The sequence below is a fragment of the Cetorhinus maximus genome, chromosome 1 (assembly GCF_964194155.1).
Source record: "Cetorhinus maximus chromosome 1, sCetMax3.hap1.1, whole genome shotgun sequence".
NCBI classification, from domain to species: Eukaryota; Metazoa; Chordata; class Chondrichthyes; order Lamniformes; family Cetorhinidae; genus Cetorhinus; species Cetorhinus maximus.
This window is the reverse complement of record NC_135879.1, coordinates 217,840,265-217,861,428: the sequence shown is the minus strand read 5'-3', so window position 1 is coordinate 217,861,428 and position 21,164 is coordinate 217,840,265. Positions and strand designations below refer to the sequence as shown.

The 21,164-nt window shown below is 41.6% G+C and overlaps 1 protein-coding gene and 1 long non-coding RNA gene across 2 annotated transcripts in view; one reads left to right on the top strand and one right to left on the bottom strand.

Annotated features, from left to right (window-relative positions):
• Positions 1–16,577, bottom strand: part of LOC144691740 (uncharacterized) — a 38,825-nt gene extending 22,248 nt beyond the window's left edge. The window contains exons 1-2 of the mRNA XM_078560195.1: positions 16,451–16,577; positions 3,523–3,855 (exon numbers count right to left, since the gene is read on the bottom strand). Of these exons, the coding sequence (XP_078416321.1) occupies positions 3,523–3,855; positions 16,451–16,535 (418 nt within the window). The 5' untranslated portion in view covers positions 16,536–16,577. The remainder of the gene's footprint in view (positions 1–3,522; positions 3,856–16,450) is intronic.
• LOC144691794 (uncharacterized) overlaps positions 1–21,164 on the top strand; it is a 62,035-nt gene that overhangs the window by 25,644 nt on the left and 15,227 nt on the right. The window lies entirely within an intron of this gene.

The following is a 21,164-nucleotide window of genomic DNA, read 5'->3' as shown; positions in this document are numbered from 1 at the left end:
GTAATGGAAGTAAAATAAGTGGGTTTTAGTGACAGGCCAAATGTGTGGTCAGAAGCTCAGCGCAGGGTCAAGTATAACACCAAGGCCGTGAACAGACTGGTTTAGTCTGAGATAATGCCAGGGAGAGAGATGGAATCAGTAACTAGGAAATGGAGTTTGCAATGGCAACTGAGAACAATGGCTACAGTCTTCCCAATATTCAATTAGAAGAAATTTCTGCTCATCCAGTTCTGGATGTTGGATAAGCAGTCTGATAATTTAGCAACAATAGAGCAGTTGAGAGAAGTGGTGGTGAGGTGGACCTGGGTGGTGTCACATGAATACTAACGCTGTGCTTTTGGATGATGCTGATGGGGCAACATGTAAATGAGAAAGAGATGGAGGCTAAGGAAGAGAAGCTGCTGCAAGTGATTCTTCAACTATGATTAGATGGATAAGAATGGAACCAGGTGAGAGCAGTCCCACCCAGCTGGCTGGCAATGGAGGGGTGTTGGAGGAAGATAGTGTGGTTAACTGTGTCAAAGGCTGCAGACAGGTTGAGAAAGACGAGGAGGGAAAATTTACCTCAGTAACTATCACACAGGATGTCATTTGTGACTATTATAAGATCCATTTCGGTACTGTGGCCGGGGCAGAAACCTGATTGGAGGGACAACTGTTGCAGTATGTGTGATGAAGGTTCTCCCACATTACAATTAGGTAGGGAATTCCAGGATTTTGACCCGACAATGATGAAGAAACAATGATAGGTCCAATTTAGGATCATGTGACTTGCAGGGAATTCAGAGGTGATGGCGTTCCTATGCATCTGCCGCTTTTGTCAGACTAGTTTGTGTGTTTGGGAGGTGCTATCGAAGAGATCATGGCATGTTGCTGCAGTGTAGATAGTGCACACTGCAGGTGGTGGTGGAATGAATGGATATTCTATTATTCACAGTGAGACATGGGTTGAAGAAGGTTGGAAGGCCATAACTCAGCCTTCAGAATCTGTATCCTAACAGCTGGATTCAGAAACTCTGCACATTTCATAGCACAGATTTAGATTTTATTAAAATTGCATTTTATATGCTTAACACATTGGAAGCTGAACTCATCTCCATTTGGTTGCTTACATCTGAGTTTGAATTAAAGAAAAATATCTTAAAACATTCAAATAGATCTAAAACAGTCAATCACAGAAAGCAATGTACTGTGCAGGGTTATGGCTCTAGGTTTACTATCCACCCTCCTGTGATTTTGTTCCATATTTTCCATACCTATGATCTTTGTCAATGAGTACTATATTAGCAGGCTATATAACTGTGAAACATCACAGCATAGCCTGAATCTGTCCTCAGTCAATGTGCAAATATACACACTTTCCAGCAGGTGTCACCAGGTAGCAAGTGGGATGGCAAAAAAAGAGGCTCTGGCAGCCTGCAAACCAGTATGTATGCAGTCTCTGTTCCTGACTCTCCTGACTTTCCTGAGGACAAAGGGATGAGTGGGGGAGGGGGGAGGTGGGGGGGAGGGGGGAGGTGGGGGCAACGGGAAAGTGAAGTCGCCGCCTTGTTAAGTGAGGTGGATTGAGGTCATTAGGGAGCTCATTAAGAGATCGCCTTCTGACTACCTGAGTTTTTCATGGGGGTGGGTGGCCATTAGGAGTTCTCTGAAGCTGCAGCCTGACAGGAATAGGGGTGGTAGCAGAGAAACAGTTTTATTTGATGAAGAAAGTGAAAGTGTGGGCAAAAACCTCTGAGCAGCAATGAAATTTTGTCAACTGAACTTGTCCTATCCTATTCACGGTCCCACCCCTGGTCACTTTGAGGATGAAGATCCTTTCATTTTTCTCAAACCATGCACAGAAGGCAGCCATAGCAATGGCTAATAGCTGCTGATACAGGCCAGAACATGGCCCTCCTCCCTTTTGTTCCCCCCCTTCCATTTTTTTTTGCAAAATTATACTTTATTCATAAAATATCTAAAAGAACATTACAAAACATTTCAAACTGTCATAACAGGAAAGTGCAATGATATTTACATTTTCTACATAGGTCATGTTACATTCTGAGGTGCTTCAATACAATAAAAAGAACATTACAAACATTTTCCCTCCATTCCCACTCTCTCAACTCCCCCTGCCGGCCACTAATTGGGCTCAGACCAGTCTCTAGAGTCACTAAGACACCAATCCTGCCAAAATCGCACTGTATGACAAGCTGGAGACAGAGGCAGAAGAACGTGATATGGGATCAATCCCATCTCCTGATTCCTGCCTCCGATAAGAATATCTGGCCCTTCATCAGCTAACCCATCACAGTCTAGTTTCATGTGTTTTTATGACTCAGTTGCACATTTTTTTTAACCAACTGCATTACTGGATTTGCTGTGATGGGGATTTTAAATTCGAATCTCGATTTGTTAAAAATTTCCATCCAATCTTTTATGTCAGAATAGAAAGTCTCTGTCCATAATAGGAAAATATGGAACATGCTGAGATGCTAAGAGCCATTAAGCCTGTTTCAAGAGCATTTCTCAAGTCCAGACAAAATCCTGATCTGGTTTTACAAATATACAGTTGTGTATAGAACTGAAATGGCTTATAAAATGGAAAAACTGGAGTTTCACAATAATTTTTTTTTCTAAAGATATGACACTGCCCCACAAGAAGAAGTATTTATTTTACTACATATATTTACTTCTACATTAAAAGGGTTAATTATGACAACCTTTCTGACATTTGTAATAAATGTACATCTGGGAAAAGAAACATGAAAAAGTTATTTCTCTCCCCTTCTTTCCCTATCGTGATGTATCTTGTTGAACAATTCAGAAACCAAAATTTTAGGATATACTGTGTTTGAAAAGCATTTATCTGATTGCTTCACCAATGACTCAATAATATGCAGTGGTGCTGAGGCTAAAAGAGAAGTGAGGTCCAATTCTCAGTATCCACTGAGTTAGTCAATCCAGGTTGCTGCTTCTGATCCCAATCCAGTAGCTCTGATGAGAGTATAAAGATATGGGTGCAGGGTGACAAATGAATATGAGGGAGAAGGGAATGGTTGGTTATGCTGGTAGATTTGGATGAGGAGGCTTGAGTGACAGGATTGGCAATTTCTCTGGGGATTCTGCCAATCCCCCAGCAAAATTGCAGCAGGAGATCAGGAGAACTTTTACAGAAGCTCAGAGTTTCAGTATCTGTGTTTACATGCCTGAGTGTGAGGTCTGGGAGTGTGGAACTATATTCCAACATAGGTCAGCACATTCAAGAGAGAAATAACAAGTTAAAAACAAAGGGGCAAAGTATTTTATTAGAATGGCTTATGTTAATGGTGTATCTGAAGTACATTATGTTCACATGGCTTTGCTAAGTCACAATCATTTTTTTAACCATCTAGAATCAGCTGTCCATTAAAATTTAGAATGGCAATCAGGACTTACCTGGATGGGAGATATGCAAGTAGACCCCTGTTACTTTTATATATCAGTTACATATGGTAAGTCATTGGATATGAAGTTATTATAAGTTTAGTAACTTACCAAAGACAATCAACAATGTTCCTTCTCCAATTGCTCGACGGACTGGTGGTGGTATCTCCACAAGCACTTCACAATGATATAATCCTGAGTCATTTAGAACTGTATTAGGAATGATCAGATTTGAGTAGTTCCTTTCGATAATGTACTTTCTTCCATCGGATTTATATATTCCTTTGTTAGCTTTTGTAACAATGTTGATGTTGTCCTTTAACCAGTCCACTCTAACACTTTCATTGTGACTGATGTTCCATAAACATGTCATTGTGATACTACCTCCCTCTGAAATATTGATTGCTTGGGGGAGCTGGGTGATTTTAAGGTCCCCTGTTTCACCTGTGAAGTAAAACAAAAAGACATCACTAAAGAAAATTATCAGATCATTATCACATTGTACACAGTAACGTCCCAGAAAAAACAAACTGGCTGCTGCATTTCCTACATTGCAACAATGACCATTGCATTGGTGTCTTGGGCAGATGTAGTTGGTCACAGCCCCTTTTCTAGATTCTATAATCTCTAAGGCTCAGTTTCAATGGGCAATGTTCTGTCTGAGAATCCACCATGTGGAAGGCCAGGGAGACAACACAGGAGGAGTATACTGATCTTACTTCTGTACCATTGGAGTGTGAGTTAGAGTTGCTCCGACACCTAGGGGAGAGGGAGGAATTGAAGAATGGTTTACTCCCAGTGTGTAGTCATGCTTCAGAGGAAAGCAAAAGTGCAGGAAACGGAGGGTGTGACTGTCAGTCAGCAGGGTAAGGGAACCAAGGAGTGGCAGAGATGGAGGTCCTACAGACTGTCCAGTAGGACTGGTGCTGTTCTTGCTACCTGGAGGATGAGGATGGTGCGCGAAGGATGGCCAGAATGGTCACCTTGTGCCGTGGCACTGGGTGCAGTCCAAAGAGGGTGGGAAGGAGCAGAATAGAAAAGTTATAGTCAAAGAGGATTTAATAATTAGTAGCAATGTGCTGATGTTACTGGACTTCTCATCCAGAGTTTGAATCCCACTACAGCAGCTGGGAATTTAAATTCAGTTACTTAAATAACAAAATTTGGAATAAAATATTAGTATCAATAGTGGTGACCATTTAACTACCAGATTGTTGTAAAAATCCATCCTGTTTATTAATGTCCTTCAGGGAAGGAAATTTGCTGTCCTTACCTGGTCTGGCCTACATGTGACTCCAAACCCACATGCAATGTGCTTGATTCTTTTGCCCTCTGAACTAGCCTAGCAAGGCACTCAGTTGTCAAGAAGGGAGCTCGCCACTACTTTCTAAAGGACAATTATGAATGGACAATAAATGCTGTCCTTGCCACCAATGTCCATGTCCCACAAAAGAGTTGGGAGCTAAAAGGGTAAAGGATATCTTGGAGCAACTGGAGTGAAATTTAGAAAGGAAGGGGAAAATGCAATTATTATGGCCAATGTTGGGACCAATGACATAGGGAAAAACAGGAATGAAGTTCTTCAAAAGCATACCAGAAGCTAGGAACTAAATTAAAAAGTAGCACCTCATGGATGGTAATCATGGATTACTACCCAAACCACTTGTTTATTGGGATAGGGATAGAGAAATCAAAGGTTAATGTGTGGTTGAAAAAATGATGTGGGGAGGAGGGATTCCATTTCATGGCACACTGGCACTGGTATTGGCACAGGTAGGAGCTGTACCACCAGGGCAGGCTCCACCTGAAATACAATAGGATCAATGTCCCAGCAAAAAGGATAAATAGGGCAATGTAAAATGCTTTAAGCTAATAGACTGGAAGGAGGCTGAAATAGCATGAGCATGAAGATAAAAGGAACAGGAGAGAAAATATCAGACCAAGGTAAGGAATAAGGGTGACATAAATGGCCCTGGAACAGAGACAGTTATAGAACATAAACATAAATAAGGAATAATAAAGAAAAAAAATTAAAGCATCTAAAAATAAAACAGGGAATTGAAGGCAATAATTCATAGCGAGGAACCAGTTGTGCTAGGGATAATTGAAACATGGATACATAAAGAACAGGACTAGTGGTTAAATATTGTATGGCATTGCAAATTTAGAAAGGCTAGAGAAGGACGTAAAGGGAAATTATTCAGGGCAGATTAGTAAATGGAACAGTTAGGCAATAGCAATTACAACATATTAATTTTTAAAATAATGGATGAGAAAACAGAAGTAAACAACGCGAAGCAATAGATTAAGGGAAAAAATGAGGTAATGTGAACTGAACTGAACAATGATGAGGGAGCCCAGCACATTAGTGCAAAAGATAAGGCTGAAGCATTTGCAACAATCTTCAGCTAGAAGTGCCAAGTGGATGACCCATCTTGGCCTCCTCCGGAGGTCCCCAGCATCACAGATGCCAGTCTTCAGCCAATTCAATTCAGTCCATGTGATATCAAGTAACGGCTGAAGGCACTGGATACCGCAAAGGCTTTGGGCCCTTACAATATTCCGGCAATAGTACTGAGGACTTGTGCTCCAGAACTTGCTGTACCCCTAGCCAAGCTGTTCCAGTACAGCTGCAACACTGGCATCTACCTGGCTATGTGAAAAATTGCTCTGGTATGTCCTACAGACAAAAAGCAGGGGACATTGACTTGAAACGTAATTCTATTTCTCACTGTAGATGCAGTCTGACCAGCTGTGGTTTTCCAGCATTTTTTTTTTAGATTTCCAGCATCTGCAGTATTTTGCTTTTGCAATAGGTTAATTATATTTAGGACAAAGAGTTATTGCAAATGTGGCAAGTTTTATAATAGATATTCGCTTGGAAGACTTTGAAAGGTTCCTGGCACTGACAATAGCTTTGTTACTATAACTGTTGAAATAATGCAAAGAATATTAGAGTGGCTGGTGTCAGGCAATTGGGGTGGTGAGGGGTGGTGGGGTGTGGGGGGGGGGTGTGTGTGTGTGGCAGGGAACCTCCTTTGGAGGGTCTCCTGTGTCCATCAGAAGCATCATCCCCAAGGTCACCCTCAGTTCAGGCTGCCAGCCTGACCCTGCCTATACCCAGCACTTAAGTCCAGCCTCCATTAGCTCCTCTTGTGTGGGGACTGCATATAGTCCCAGCAGTGGCCACCACTCAAACCTGGTGCTTCTGGGACTCCAAAGCTGTCAGCCAATCAGATTGGCTGGCAGCTCTCTAAGGCAGGACATACTCGCCAGATGTCAAGCCCTGAGTCAATTAATGTCCTGCCAGACATTAGCTTCTTTGTGGGCAGGCTCACGACTGACTTTTCAGCCAGTGGCAGGGGTGTTGGGGGGTGGGGGCGTGGTGGAGGGGGGTGGTGGGGGCGGGGCGGGGAATACATGCCCCCACAAAGTCCAGCCCACCAAGTTTTTTTTCTTCATTCTTTCATGGGATGTGGGTGTCGCTGGTAAGGCCAGCATTTGTCGCCCATTCCTAATTACCCTTGAACTGAGTGGCTTGCCGCACCGTTTCTGATGGCAGTTAAGAGCCAACCACATTGCTGTGGCTGAGTCACATGTAGGCCAGAGTGCATAAGGATGGCAGATTTCCTTCCCTAAAGGACATTCGTGAACCAGATGAGTATTCATGACAACCAACAATGGTTTGAAGGTCACCATTACTGAGACTAGCTTTTCAATTCCAGATCATTACTTGAATTCAAATTCCACCAGCTGCTGTGGTGAGATTTGAACCCTTGTCCCCAGAACATTAGCTTGGGCCTCTGGGTTACTGGATTACCACACCATCAAGTAAGAGAAGAGAAGATAAAATCTTTGAGTCTAGTAATGAGGTTACTTGGTGATGAATTTAAGTATAAAGTGGGCAATTTTCCTCTGCACTGCACCTCACAAATGATTATTTCTGGACAGCAATTGAGACTCATTACGCCAAAGCCATGTCACCTTTGCTTGATGTATATCTCCTGAGGTATTCCTATGTGTGGGTGAGAATTTTAATGCCCCCCCCCCACCCCCCCATCCATTTAATAAAGTGAATTTTAATCACATGGAGTTATATAGAATTCTGAGCACAGAAACAGGCTATTTGGCCCAACTGGTCTATGCCAGTGTTTATGCTCCCCATGAGCCTGCTGTCACCCTACTTCGTCTAACCCTATCTGCATATCCTTCTATTCCTTTCTCCCTCAAGATCTTCTAACTTCCCCTCAAAGGCATTTATATTATTCATCACAACTATTACACTGGAGAAAGAATTAGAAAAGGGAACAGAGAATGTGAGCCAAAAATTGCAAAGGGGAAGAATGTGAATGTGAACCAGTAAAGGAGGGGGACAGCCAATGAGAGTCAGCAAAGGGAGAGAGACTAACAACCAAAAAAGGAGGAAAGAGGGTGCCTGTAAAGCTGAAATAGGAAGAGGGAGACAGAATGTGAACAGCTAGAGAGAGAGAGAGTGATGCACTAGGATAGATTATGTATGAGACAGAAAAATGAACAAGTAAATGGGGGATAAAATTGGAACTAGAAGAGAGTAGAGAAGTTTTTTTCTCATGATTCCTTTGCAAAGCAACACAAAAAGCAATAGAATGTGGGATCTGTTCCTTCGTGCAAGTCTGGAGAGGGAGGAGAGAGAGAGAACATAATGAACCAGAAATGGAGTTGAATAGAGAGAACCAGAAGAATAGAGAAAGAGAGAAAAGGAGAAAGTGAAGGGAGAGCATTAATAGAAAAAGAAAGGAAGACAGAAGGGAATGAGGAAAGTGAGATGGGGCAGGACAAGAGGAGGAGGAGTATAAAGAAATGCTGTCCCTGTTGATTTCTGCTCAGTAGCTGAGGGGTTGGTTAAATTAGCTGGAGTGTGCTAGGTGATCAAAAATACGATGAGCGAAACTAACATTTGACCACAAAAGTCACAAACTAGTCAGGCCACACTAGACAGGCAGTGCCAACTTGCAAGAGGGTGATTTAGGAAAGACAGATAACTGCCAAAAATGATAGCTAAGAGCGTGAAAACAGAAAATGCTGGAAAAACTCAGCAGGTCTGACAACACCTGAGAAAAGAGAAACAGAGTTAATGTTTCGAGTCTGTGTGACCCTTCCTCAGAGTGCTGTACACTTATGTCCTTTAGGGAAGGAAATCTGCTGTCCTTACCTGGTCTGGTCCACATGAAATTCTGGAGCAATGTGGTTGACTTTTAAAAATGCCCGCTGAGCAAGGGCAACTAGGGATGGGCAATAAATGCTGGTCTAGCCCGCGATGCCCACATCCCATGAAGAAATTTTTTAAAATGCTGATTTGTTAACTTCACATCTTCAAGAGAGAGGTAGGTACACTGTAATGTAAGCCAGAGTATAAACTGGCCTCAGTTTAAATGTGGTTATTCGCTTATTCTAGGAATTGCTAGGCACCAGGTGGGTAGTGAATGTATCATGCTGCATAGAGCATCACAAATATATGGGAAGCTAAATGAACCTTTTCCTGTCAGTCATTTTTGTATATACCTATGCAAAAAATTAATAGTCACTTGGACAAATGTGGATTTTTTTTTCCTGGGATGTGAGCATCGCTGGCAAGACCAGCATTTGTTGCTCATTTAATTCATTGTAGCATTTGTCACTCATTCAATTAAGGAAAGCCAATATGGATTTGTTAAAGGCAAACAATGCTTACCTAGCTTGTTTGAGTTTTTTGATAAGGTAGCAGAAAGAGTTGAGGAGAGTAAGAAGGTTGATATGGTGCTATATGGACTTCTAAAAGTTTGATAAAGTGCCACATTATAGGCTTGCCAGCAATGTTGAAACCCATGGAATAAAAGGGACAGTGGCAGCATGAGCACAAAATTAGCTGAGTGGCAGGAAACGGACAGTATTGATGAATGGTTGTTTTTGGGCTGGAGGATGATAAATAGTAAGATTTCCCAGTGGGTCAGTATTTGGACCACTGTTTATCTTTGTGTGCAGGGCACAATTTCAAAATTTGCAGACAATGTAAATTTGAAAGTATTGTGAAGGAGGGTAGGGAGGATAGAGATAGAATTCAAGAGAACAAAGACAATGAACAAAGGTAGAATTGGCAGGCAGATGGCAGATGAAATTTAATGCAGAGAAGTGTGAAGTGATGCATTTTGGTAGGAAGAACAAGGAGAGGCAATATGAACTAAAGGGCACAATTCTGAAGGGGGTGCAGGAAGAGACACCTGGACATATATGTGCACAAATCATTGAAAGTGGCAGAGCCGGTTGAAAAAGTAGTTAAAAAAGCAGACGGGTCCCTGGGCTTTATAGAGGCAGAGAGTACAAAAGCAAGAAAGCCATGATGAACCTTTATAAAACATTGGTTCATTCTCAACTGGAGTATTGTGTCCAATTTTGGCACCGCACTTTAGGGAAGATATGAAGGTTTTAGAGAGGGTGCAGAAAATAATTATAAGAATAGTCCTAGGGATGAGGAACATCAGTTATCTGGGTAGATTGAAGAGGCTGGGGTTGTTCTCCTTGGAGAAGAGAAAGTTGAGAGGAGATCCGATAGAAATGTTCAAAATCATTTGAACATTTGGTGTGGGATCTTAGACAGAGTAGATAGAGAGAAATGGTCTGAAAAAGTCAAGAACAAGAGGACACTGATTTAAGGTGAACGGCAAAAGAACCAAAGGTGATATGAGGAAAAGCTTTTTACACAGACAATGGTTATAATTTGGAGTACACTGCTGGAAGCAGACACTTCCAGCAGTCCAAAAGGGAATTGGATAAGCACCTGAAGGGGAAAAATTTGCAGGGCCACAGGGAAAGGGTGGGGGAGTGGGCCTAACCAAATTGTTCTTGCAGATTGCCAGCGTGGACTTGCCGGGCCAAATAGCCTTCTATTTTGCTGTAATTTTTATATTATTCTATGCACGATACTGTGCTTTGTGATTTAGTAATCAATGTATTAATGTTTTTGAGTAAAATTTCTTTGTCTGCTATAATTTAATTGAGTCATTAATCCACACATTTTAAATGAATTAGCACCTTAACCAAAATGGTGGAAAGAGGAGTTTTATGGTTTAACACTTTCTGGTCCACAAAAGTGGAATTTGCATTTGTCTATGCTGTTTGTGGTTCAACTAAAATTTAAAATAGAAAATAAATCTATTGACAAGTGTTGTCTAATCTTAAAATAATATCTAATTTCAAAACTTTTCATCAAAAGGCATCGGAGTGAGGCTCAGGGTAATGATAGCTGATATGATGGAGTCAAGATGATGACAAAATTTGAAACGTTAAAGGGAAAATTAACATGCATGTACAGCCAGCAATTGGGAAGGAAAATGGTGCCTTAATCTTTATTGCAAGGAGAGTGAAGTCTGTGAGAGTAAGGAAATCTTTGTTACAATTATGTTGGACTTTGGTGAGATCACATCTGGAGTACTGCGTACAGTTTTGATCTCCTTACCGAAGGAATGATATAGCTGCTTTAGATGGGGTGCAACGAAGATTAATTCCTGGGGTGAAAGGGCTGACCTATGAGGAGAGATTGAGTAGAAGGGGGCCTATTTTCTCTGGAGTTCATGAGAATGTGAAATGATCTCATTGAGACATATAAGATTCTTAGAGGGCTTGACAGATTGGTTGGGACGCTGTTTCCCATGGCTGGAGAGTCTAGAATTAGGGTCACAGTTTTCAGATAAGGTCTTGGGCATTTAAACTGGGACAAAGAGCAATGTCTTCACTCAGAGGTTTGTGACTCTTCAATTATCTCTCCTAGATGTTCTATGGCTATGGATGTTCAGCTGATGAGTATATTCAAGACCGAGATCAACAGATTTTTGAGCATTAAGCGAATCAAGAGGTATAGTGATAGGATGGGAAAGTGAAGATGATGTAGATGATCAACAATGATCTTATTGAATAGAGGACCATACTGAAGAAACATAGAAAATAGGAGCAGGAGTACATCATTCGGCCCTTCGAGCCTGCTCTGCCATTCAATATGATCAGGGATGATCCTCTATCTCAATGCCATACTCTCGCTCTCTCCCCATACCCATTGACGCCTTAGAGTCCAGAAATCTATCTAGTTCCTTCTTAAATATATTCAGTGACTCGGCCTCCACAGCCTTCTGTGGTAGAGAATTCCATAGGTTCACCACCCTCTGAGCGAAGAAGTTTCTCCTCATCTCAGTCCTAAATGGCCTACCCCATATCCTGAGACTGTGACCCCTTGTTCTAGACCCCCCCATCCAGAGGAAACATCATCCTTGCATCCAATCTGTCCATCCCTGTCAGAATTTTATATGTTTCAATGAGATCTCCTCTCATTCTTCTAAACTCCAGTGAATACAGACTTTGTTGGACCAATCTATGGAGGCGATGGCATAGTGGTATTGTCGCTGGACTAGTAATCCAGAGAACCAGGGAAATGCCCTGGGGACCCGGGTTCAATCCTGCTGTGGCAGATGGTGGAATTTGAATTCAATAAAAATCTGGAATTAAAAGTCTAATGATGACCATGAAACCACTGTCATGTCAAAAAAAAAAACCCCCATCTGGTTCATTAATGCCCTTTAGGGAAGGAAACCTACTGTCCTTACCTGGTCTGGCCTACATGTGACTCCAGACCCACAGCAACGTGGTTGACTCTTAAATGCCCTCTGAACAAGGGCAATTAGGGATGTGTAATAAATGCTGGCCCAGCTAGCGATGCCCACATCCCATGAATGAATAAAGAAAAGTCTCCTCATATGACAATCCTGCCATCCTAGGAATCAGTCTGGTGAACCTTCGCTGCACTCCCTCTATGGCAAGTATATCCTTTCTTGGGTAAGGAGATCAAAACTGCATATAATACTCCAGGATAAAAGCAAAATACTGCGGATGCTGGAAATCTGAAACAAAAACAAAAATAGCTGGAAAAACTCAGCAGGTCTGATAGCATCTGCGGAGAGGAATCAGTTAACGTTTCGAGTCCGTATGTTAACTGTGTTCCTCTCCGCAGATGCTGTCAGACCTGCTGAGTTTTTCCAGCTATTTTTGTTTTTGTATAATACTCCAGTTGTGGTCTCACCAACAGCTGCAGCTGTTCAGCTGCAGTAAGATGCCCTTGCTCCTGTACTCAAGTTCTTTCGCAACGAAGCCCAATATACCATTTGCCTTTTTAACTACTTGCTGCACCTGCATACTTGTTTTCAGTGATTGTTGTACAAGGACATCCAGGTCCCTTTGTACATCAACATTTCCCAATCTATCACCATTTAAATTATACTCTGCCATTCTGTTTTTTTGACCGAAGTGGATAACTTCACACTTATCCACGTTACATTGCATCCGCCATGTATTTGCCTACCTACTCAACTTGTCTAAATTGCCTTGAAGCCTCTTAACACTCACGTCACTGCTCACATTCCCATCAAGTTTCGTGTCGTCAGCAAGCTTGGAAATATTACATTTGGTTCCCTCATCCAAATCATTGATATTTTTGTGAATAGCTGGGGCCCAAACACTGATCCCTGTGGTACCCCACTAGTCACCGCCTGCTACTCCGAAAAAGACCCATTTATTCCTACTCTCTGTTTCCTATCTGCTAACCAATTCTCAATCCATGCCAATATATTACCCCCAATCCCATGTGCTTTAATTTTACACACTAACCTCTTATGGCCTCCTCTTTCTATTTCTTGTATTCTTACCAAAGAATGGTATTAGCTAAATGTAGCATTTGTTTAATCACAGAATCACAAAATTATTACATCATAGAAGTAGGCTATTTGGCTCATTGTGTTTGTACTAGCTCTCCGAATGAGCAATTTACCTGGTGTCACTCCCCCATTTTCTCCTTGAAACCCTGCACATTCTCCCTTTTCACATAATAATCTATTTCCCTCTTGAATACCTCAATTGAACCTGCCTCTATCACACTCTTAGGCAGCACATCCAAATCCTAACTATTCACTGCGTGAAAAGGTTTCTCATGTCTCCATTGCTTCTTTTTCCAATTACCTTAAATCTGTGCCCTCTTCTTGATCCTTTCACCAGTATGAACAGTTCTTCCCATCTACTCTGTCCAGACCACTCATGATTTTGAATACCTCTCAAACCTCCTCTGAACTTTCTCTCCTCTCAGGAAAACAGTTCCACCTTCCCCAATCTATCAACATAGCCAAAGTTTCTCATCTCCAGAACCATTCTCGTGAATCTTTTCTGCACTGTCTAATGGCTTCACATCCTTCCTAAAGTTTGGCTCCCAGAACTGGATGCAATACTCCAGTTGAGGCCAGACCAGAGTTTTATACAAGTTTAACATAACCTCCTTTCTCTTGTACTCTATGCCCCTATTAATAAAGCCTTGGATGCTGAACGCTTTATTAATAACTCTCTCAACTCGTCCTGCCACCTTCAATGACTAATGCATTTATACACTCAGGTTCCTCTGCTCCTGCACCCAGCATTTAAAACTGTATCCTTTATTTGATATTATCTCTTCGTGTTCTTCCTATGAAATGAATTGCTTCACACTTCTTTGTATTCAACTTCATCGGTCACCGGTCCTCCCATTTCAGCAACTTGTCTCTGTCCCTTTGAAGTTCTACACTATCCTCACAGTTCACAATGCTTCCATGTCTTGTATCATCCACACATTTTGGAATTGTGCCCTGTGCACCAAAGCCTAGGTCATTAATATAGATCAGGAAAAGCAAGGGTCCCAATACCCAACCTTGGGGAACCCCACTACTAAACATATTGCCAGTCTGAAAAACCTTCATTAACCACCTCTCTCCTGTCACTCTGCAAATTTCATATCCATGTTGTTACTATCACTTTTAGTCCATGAGCTATAACTTTGCATAGAAGCCTGTCATGCGGCACTGTATTTAATGCCTTTTGGAAGTTCACGTACACCACATCGACAGCATTACCCTCATCAACCCTCTCTGTTACCTCTTCAAAAAACTCAAATTTAACTTTAATTTTACCGCTGTGCCAACTAACATAATTTTAGTGATTACAGGGCTACAGCAGTGTGGTTGGCTCTTGACCCTTAACTGCCTTTGAAATGGCCTGGTGAGCTACACAAATGAAAACAGAAAATGCTGGAAAATCTCAGCAGGTCTGGCAGCATCTGTGGAGAGAGAAGCAGAGTTAATGTTTCAAGTCTATATGACTTTTCTTCAGAGCTCCGCAGAAAAGTCATATGGACTCGAAACATTAACTCTGCGTCTCTCTCCATAGATCCTGCCAGACCTGCTGAGTTTTTCCATCATTTTCTGTTTTCATTTCAGATTTTCTGCATCCGCAGTATTTTGCTTTTATTTTAGTGAGCTACTCAGTTGTATTCAAGAAGGCAGCTTGCAGGCAGGGCGAGTAGGGATCGGCAATAAATGTTGACTTTGGTCGATATGTCCAAATCCCGTGAACGGATTTAAAAAATGCATTGTGAAAATTGGGTCTTCAGGTGTCCAGGTACTAAAACAAATTGACAAACAAGTCAGTGTCTTCATGTCATGTCCTTTAATTTTATTCAAGTTTCAGCTGCTCCCCATGAGGTTCGTACCTCACTATTATTGATTGGAGATGCTTTTTTTTAAAAAAAATATTTAATCTTATAAGCATTCTGTGGCATAGACAGGCTAACCAACAGTAAAGGCATTGGTTCAAACAGAAAACAAAATGACCATGAACACAATATTTCATCATCCACAATTTAAAAAAAAAACTCTCAATGAATCTAATAGCTTTGGGTCAGTGTATTCAATGTATAAATTTCCCATTGCATCAGTCTGCTTATTATGCGATTCATGCATGGTTTGAATTATCGTTATTTGTCATTTTCAAATTTATTACATGTTTGCGTGAAACATACAGTACCTATGACCTCAAGGAACATTCACATGTGTTGCCATTATGATATTTTAACAGGGGCAATTATTTCAATATTATGTGGAAATTCTTACAATAAATTCAAATGCTAAAACACGCAATTTGTGTTAGACTATTTGCCTCGCTGAATTGTAATATGCACATCCAAAATATGGAGGCAAAGTGACTTACATTTTAATGAATCTTTGTCTTTGTATCTTCCTTTAGTTAACTTGCATGTTGTTCCTTTTTCACAAAGAGAATACAGGCAAAGACAAAGAGGAAGGCAATTTGGACTATCTAATGTTTTCTACCATAGAAACCTACTGTTACATTATCAGAGCATAACTGCCTCTTGAATAATTCCAGAGTCTTTGCCATCCTAAACTTGTCTTTTCCCACTTTTTACCACACCTGAAATAATACTCCGGTTTAACATTTTAAGGTTCAATTAATAACCTAACTTCTAAAAAGTCCTGTTTCATTCACGTCCTTTCAAGGATGAAAAGTACAAGTTTCCCCTCATAACTCAAAATTCTGCCTCTAAAGATTAGCCTCTCAGCCCTTTTCCACACGATTACTGGGGCTCAGATGTTTCCTTTTCAGAACTAAATGGCGTATGTGGCCTGACCAATGCACAGCACAGTTGTAGCATGACTGTCTCAAATTTACACTCTATTGAAGTGGCAACTTAGCTCAGCATTTGACTTGCTTTGTCAATTATTGCTCTGCAATGGTCAAACATAGTAAGATTCTCTGTATGTCCTTACTGCTTCATCAGATTCCACTATCTCCTAATGCGAAATCATTTGCACACTCGACTAACTTAAGTTTTTTGAATGAAAATCAGAAAAAGTAGAAGCCAAGCTTCCATTATAGGGCAGTCCACTCTGCAGACCTTCTCAGTCTGATATCACTCCCCTGACTAGTACCTGTTGCATTTCTTTCAGCCAGTTGCTTATCAACTTGCAGTCTTAAATAGAATATCCAGGTACTTAACATCACAGGGCTTTCCAGTGCCCACTTGAGATGCAAGTCACAAGGGTTAGCAAGGCAGGGTCCGCCCCTACTAACCCATGCTTTCAAATTTTTTTAGTGAAACTAAATATTTAAAAACTAAATGCATAATATTTAAGACTTAAAAAAACTTAAAAAGTTAGATTCTTACCTGCATTAGCCAAATGAGGCAAAAGAAGAATCTGTTGAACGTTGAGCAAGAGTCTTTTGTAAAGACTGGTGCTTCTAATCTTCATATCTGACAGAACTAAAACTTCACAGAAACTGAAATATGCTGCTCCTTCTGTTTCAAATCTTAACTTCAAGTTCTCTGTACAACATCCTGTTTAAATAATGGCTCTAATATAGACAAACAGAGAGACACTGGTTGGCACTAGCCACAAGCTTCCTGTTCACAACTCAAACAACTGTTCTGGTGGCCTGCAAGTTATGAGTTTGATGGTAAATGGAAAAGATAATTTGTCTATCTCAAGAACTGGAGGACATAGATTGTCTCCAAATATAAAGCAATGGAAAAAAAACAACCATAAAGAAGTCTTATATTTTGTGACGGACTAAGACCTTACACTGTATATGTTTATAAAATATGTATAGATATCCTCATGGCTATTTCTAAAATTCTAAAAAGTGAACGAAGATTCTTAAAATCGCTGAAACTGTGTCTGTCTGTGACCCCCAAAACAAACAAAGCCACCTTGCAGTTTTGGAAATCTCGCACCTCTTTTTCTTCGAGGAGCTACTAACAATCACAAGAACACAAGGGATAGGAACAGGAATAGACCATACAGTCCATCAAGCCTGCTCCGCCATTTTATATGATCATGGCTGATCTTGCGCTTCAACTCCACTTTCCTGCCCACTCCCCATATCCTTTGATTCCCTGAGAGACCAAAAATTATCTATCCCATCCTTAAATATAATCAGCGATGGAGCATTCACAAATCCCTGGGGTAGAAAATTCAAAAGATCCACAACCCACTGAGTGAAGAAATTTCTCCTGATCGGCCCCTTTTCCTGAGTCTGTGCCCCCGTGTGGATTTCCCAGCCGGCGGAAACAACATCTCAGTGTCTACCCTGTCAAGCCCATTCAAAATCTTGTATGTTTCAATGGGATTACCTCTCATTCTTCCAAATTTCCAGAGAATATAGGCCCAATCTCACCCTCTCATCATAGGCCAACTCTCTCGTCCCAGGGACTAATCTAGTGAAACATCGCTGTCCTGCCTATCAGGTGACTCATGGGCTGTGGTAGCACTCACCTTTGAGCCTGTAGGTGCAACCCCACTCAGATCACAAACATATAATCCAGGTTGACAATTCAGTGCAGTACTTCCAGATGAGGCATTGGCCTGCTTGCTATTGTGGATGTAAAAGATCCCACTGCACCACTTGAACAGCAGGGAATTGATACTGTCCCAGCCAGTATTCACCTCTCCACCACAAAAATAAAATTAACAGGCCATATGTATCGTGCGCTACCTGTGGGATCCTGTCATGTGTAAACTGGCTGCTATGTTTACCCCACGGTGATTGCACTTCAACAGAAAGGATTCACTCTCTGTGAATTGCTTTGGGATGTGCAGAGGATGAGAAGCTTTACGAAAACATAAGTTCTTGGTTCCAAATATCAACTTTATCTTGACCTCTGAATGCAAATGTTCTATTTATTTGGTGAAGATTTATCTAAAATATACCCAATCCTCAGATGGAGCACCCAGACCACTCAGTGTGGTACTAAACAACACACAAGAGGAAATTCTCAGACTTGATTTTTGGTCTATGACACATCAGTTGAGCTCAGAAAAGAATTGGTCTTGGATTCCTGGTTTGGGTTTGAGACGTTCCCTTGTTTCTTTTGCTCGTCTTCATTTAAAACCCTTTCCGAAACACTTCACTCTGCTGAGAAATTTGGTCACCCCTCTTAATTATTTCAGATGTCCACTTCCTCATCTTTCCATTTGTGGCACAGTTTGGGATTTTTGGCATTGCTATATATGCTAGATAAGTTTGTGCTTTCCTTTCTGGTTAAATGTATTTCTGTAACTACAAATGTGTGGCAATAAGAGCCCTATGATGTTGTAATCTGTCAAAAGATTTAACAGCAGCTTTTTATTTTGTTTTATAATTTTTTCATATGTACTTGTGAAACAGCGAAAATAATCTAAATGCCGTAATTCTTCCTTTCTCACATATCACCTTATTGACATCCAAGTGTCAGGGAAATTTACAACAGTTAGACCTAGGCCGGGATTTTCCAGCCCAATTGTGGTGGGACCCACCGCAGGAGATATGGCGGCCAAGCCAAAAGTCCATTGACTTTCGGCGGGACCAGATGATCCCGGTGGTAGGCGGGGCCAGAAAATCCCACTCCTAGTTTGTATGGATGCACTAATACAGTCACCAGGATTTCAGTCAATGGTAATAGAAGTATGAAAATTTCACACAATCTCATGGAAACGATCTAGCAGTAAACATAGATTTTGATCTTTCAAAACTAGGACGTGGCTGGACATCATTTTGAATTATTTGGCACTAGGTTGAGATACCAGTCACAAGAAGCATATTGGTACCAACCCACGAGGTAAACTTAGGGCAGTATTTTCCCAGTATTTGGGGAAGGTTGTGTGGGTGCAGGCGGGCGGATTCCCAATCGGCGCCCCCAATTGGGGGCATGCCGCCATTTTACAAGGGCGGGCCAATTAAGGCCCGTCCAGCGTGACGTCCGCCCGGAAGCGCTGTGTGCTCCCTGTGCGGGCGGTGTGGGGGGGGGAATTCCCTGAGCCGGGAGTGCACTCTTTCGTGCATGCACATGAAAGGGCGCACAGATCTCCCTGAGGCAAAGTGCTGCCTCAGGTAGCTCAGCTCAAGTTTGAAAACTTTATGAAAGGGAAAAAAAAAAATCCTGACATGTCCCCTCATGTGACACTGTCACGTGAGCAGGGACATGTCAATTGCTTTTATTTAAAAATTTTATACACATTTTAAATCCCTCATGAAACCTCATCCCACCCATGGATGAGGCTTCATGTTTTTTCTGAAGGCTGTCTGGTCTCTTCGCCTGCCCGCCAACCTTAAGGTTGGACGGGCAGGTCCATTAATTGGGTTAATTACTTTCTTAAAGGCCTTAAGTGGCTGTTGCCAGTTTGGCGGGCACGCAGCCGACTTGGCTGCGCGCCCGCCGAACTGACAATCTAAATGCCGCAGGGTGATGTCGGGACGCATGCCCGATGTCACCCCGCTTCATTTTACACGTCGGCGAGCAGGACCCACCCCTGCTCGCCAACCAGAAAATGCAGCCCTTAGTGATGATCCTGGAGGTACTCATACTAAGATTCAGATGGCTTTGCAAGTTTAATTATCTGTTATATGGAACTTGTATAATCCCAGGACTTTTCCTAAATCCTCTATGGATTTGTGCTTCGAAGTTAGAGGCTTAAAAAGATTCAAAGTTAAACTTGAACTGTTTTTACATACACATATATTCCTATTTGAGATTTCTGATAAAGTATCAAGCTTTTCTGTTATACAAACATACAATCACCTAGGGACTGCACAGCCCAAAAACGAAGGCCATTTGTATTTGATAACCCAGGTTAGCCAATGGAGACAAAACGCCTACAAAGACAATGGCCTCCCAACATTCCTTTTTACCCATAATGGCTTAGATATTATCAGCCTGAAACACAAAGCCAATTTTTAAACATTGGATAAACATCCTTTGTCGAAGACATCGTGGAGAGGTAAAGTCATATGACCTAGGCATCTGGCTTGTTGAACAAGTAATATTGCCTTGTTGGGCTGAATAGCTTAGTTTGCCTTTTTTATCATCTGTCTAGCAGCCTCACAGACAAGGAGCTCTGACCCAGGTTGGACATCTGTCCCCATTTACCCTGCTTCTGCTGCAAGTCTGTACCATCGCCTTCAAGACTGATTCATCTCTGCGTACTTATCTCATCATGTGAAGTCAACACCACTGGAAAAGTGAAGTAAACAGAATCGGTTTTCAACCTGCAGACCTCCACGAAGGTATACCTCATTGGACTTTGATTCTGGACCCTGGAACCCACGTGAAACAATATTTCTTTTCTCTGTGGTCTCTGTACTATAAATCTTTCTTTTCCCCATCCCTGTCTTTACCATCTGATTACAAGAGTACAAGAGAAATGTTGCGAACTCTCTCTCACGTTTTGAGTATGTGTAGATAAACTAACACTTTTGAGTTCATCCCATCTCGAGTTTGCTGTGGGGTTATTAATAGAAAATTGGATTGCACCAAAACTGAGCTGCTGGGGAATACGCTACCGCTTATAAAGAGAGAAACAAATAAAAACACCTTCCTGTTTACGGATGGGTGATATATGGTATGAGAGGAGAAATTAGTACTGTTTGAACTGATCGCCCTGCCCCCCTGTCCGTAACATTTTTAATGTCTCTATATATAGACAGTGAAGAAGTGGCTAATGAAGGGACATACTGCAAAACAAAGAGTGAACAATTGCTGTTTAATTGTGCTATCAATTGATTGATTTTCTTGCATTCAATATCAGCCTTAGCTCAATGGTAGCAATTTTGTTTGAGTGAGAATGTTATGGGTTCAAGCCCAGTTCAGACACTTGAGCACCTAATCTATGACAGTGCTGTATTCCCTCATTGCTTTCATTAGCCATCACATTCTGGCCCTTCACTTCTCCACTGGTGTCCAACTCCATAGTACTGCTGTTCCAACTTCATATCTGAACACATCCAGGCATCTCCGGAAACCTTCTCTTCTCACTGAGTCCCCCAAAGATCTATCTTCCCTTCATCATCTATATGATGCCCTGAATATCATACATGACACAGGGTCAGCTTCCACATAAATGCTG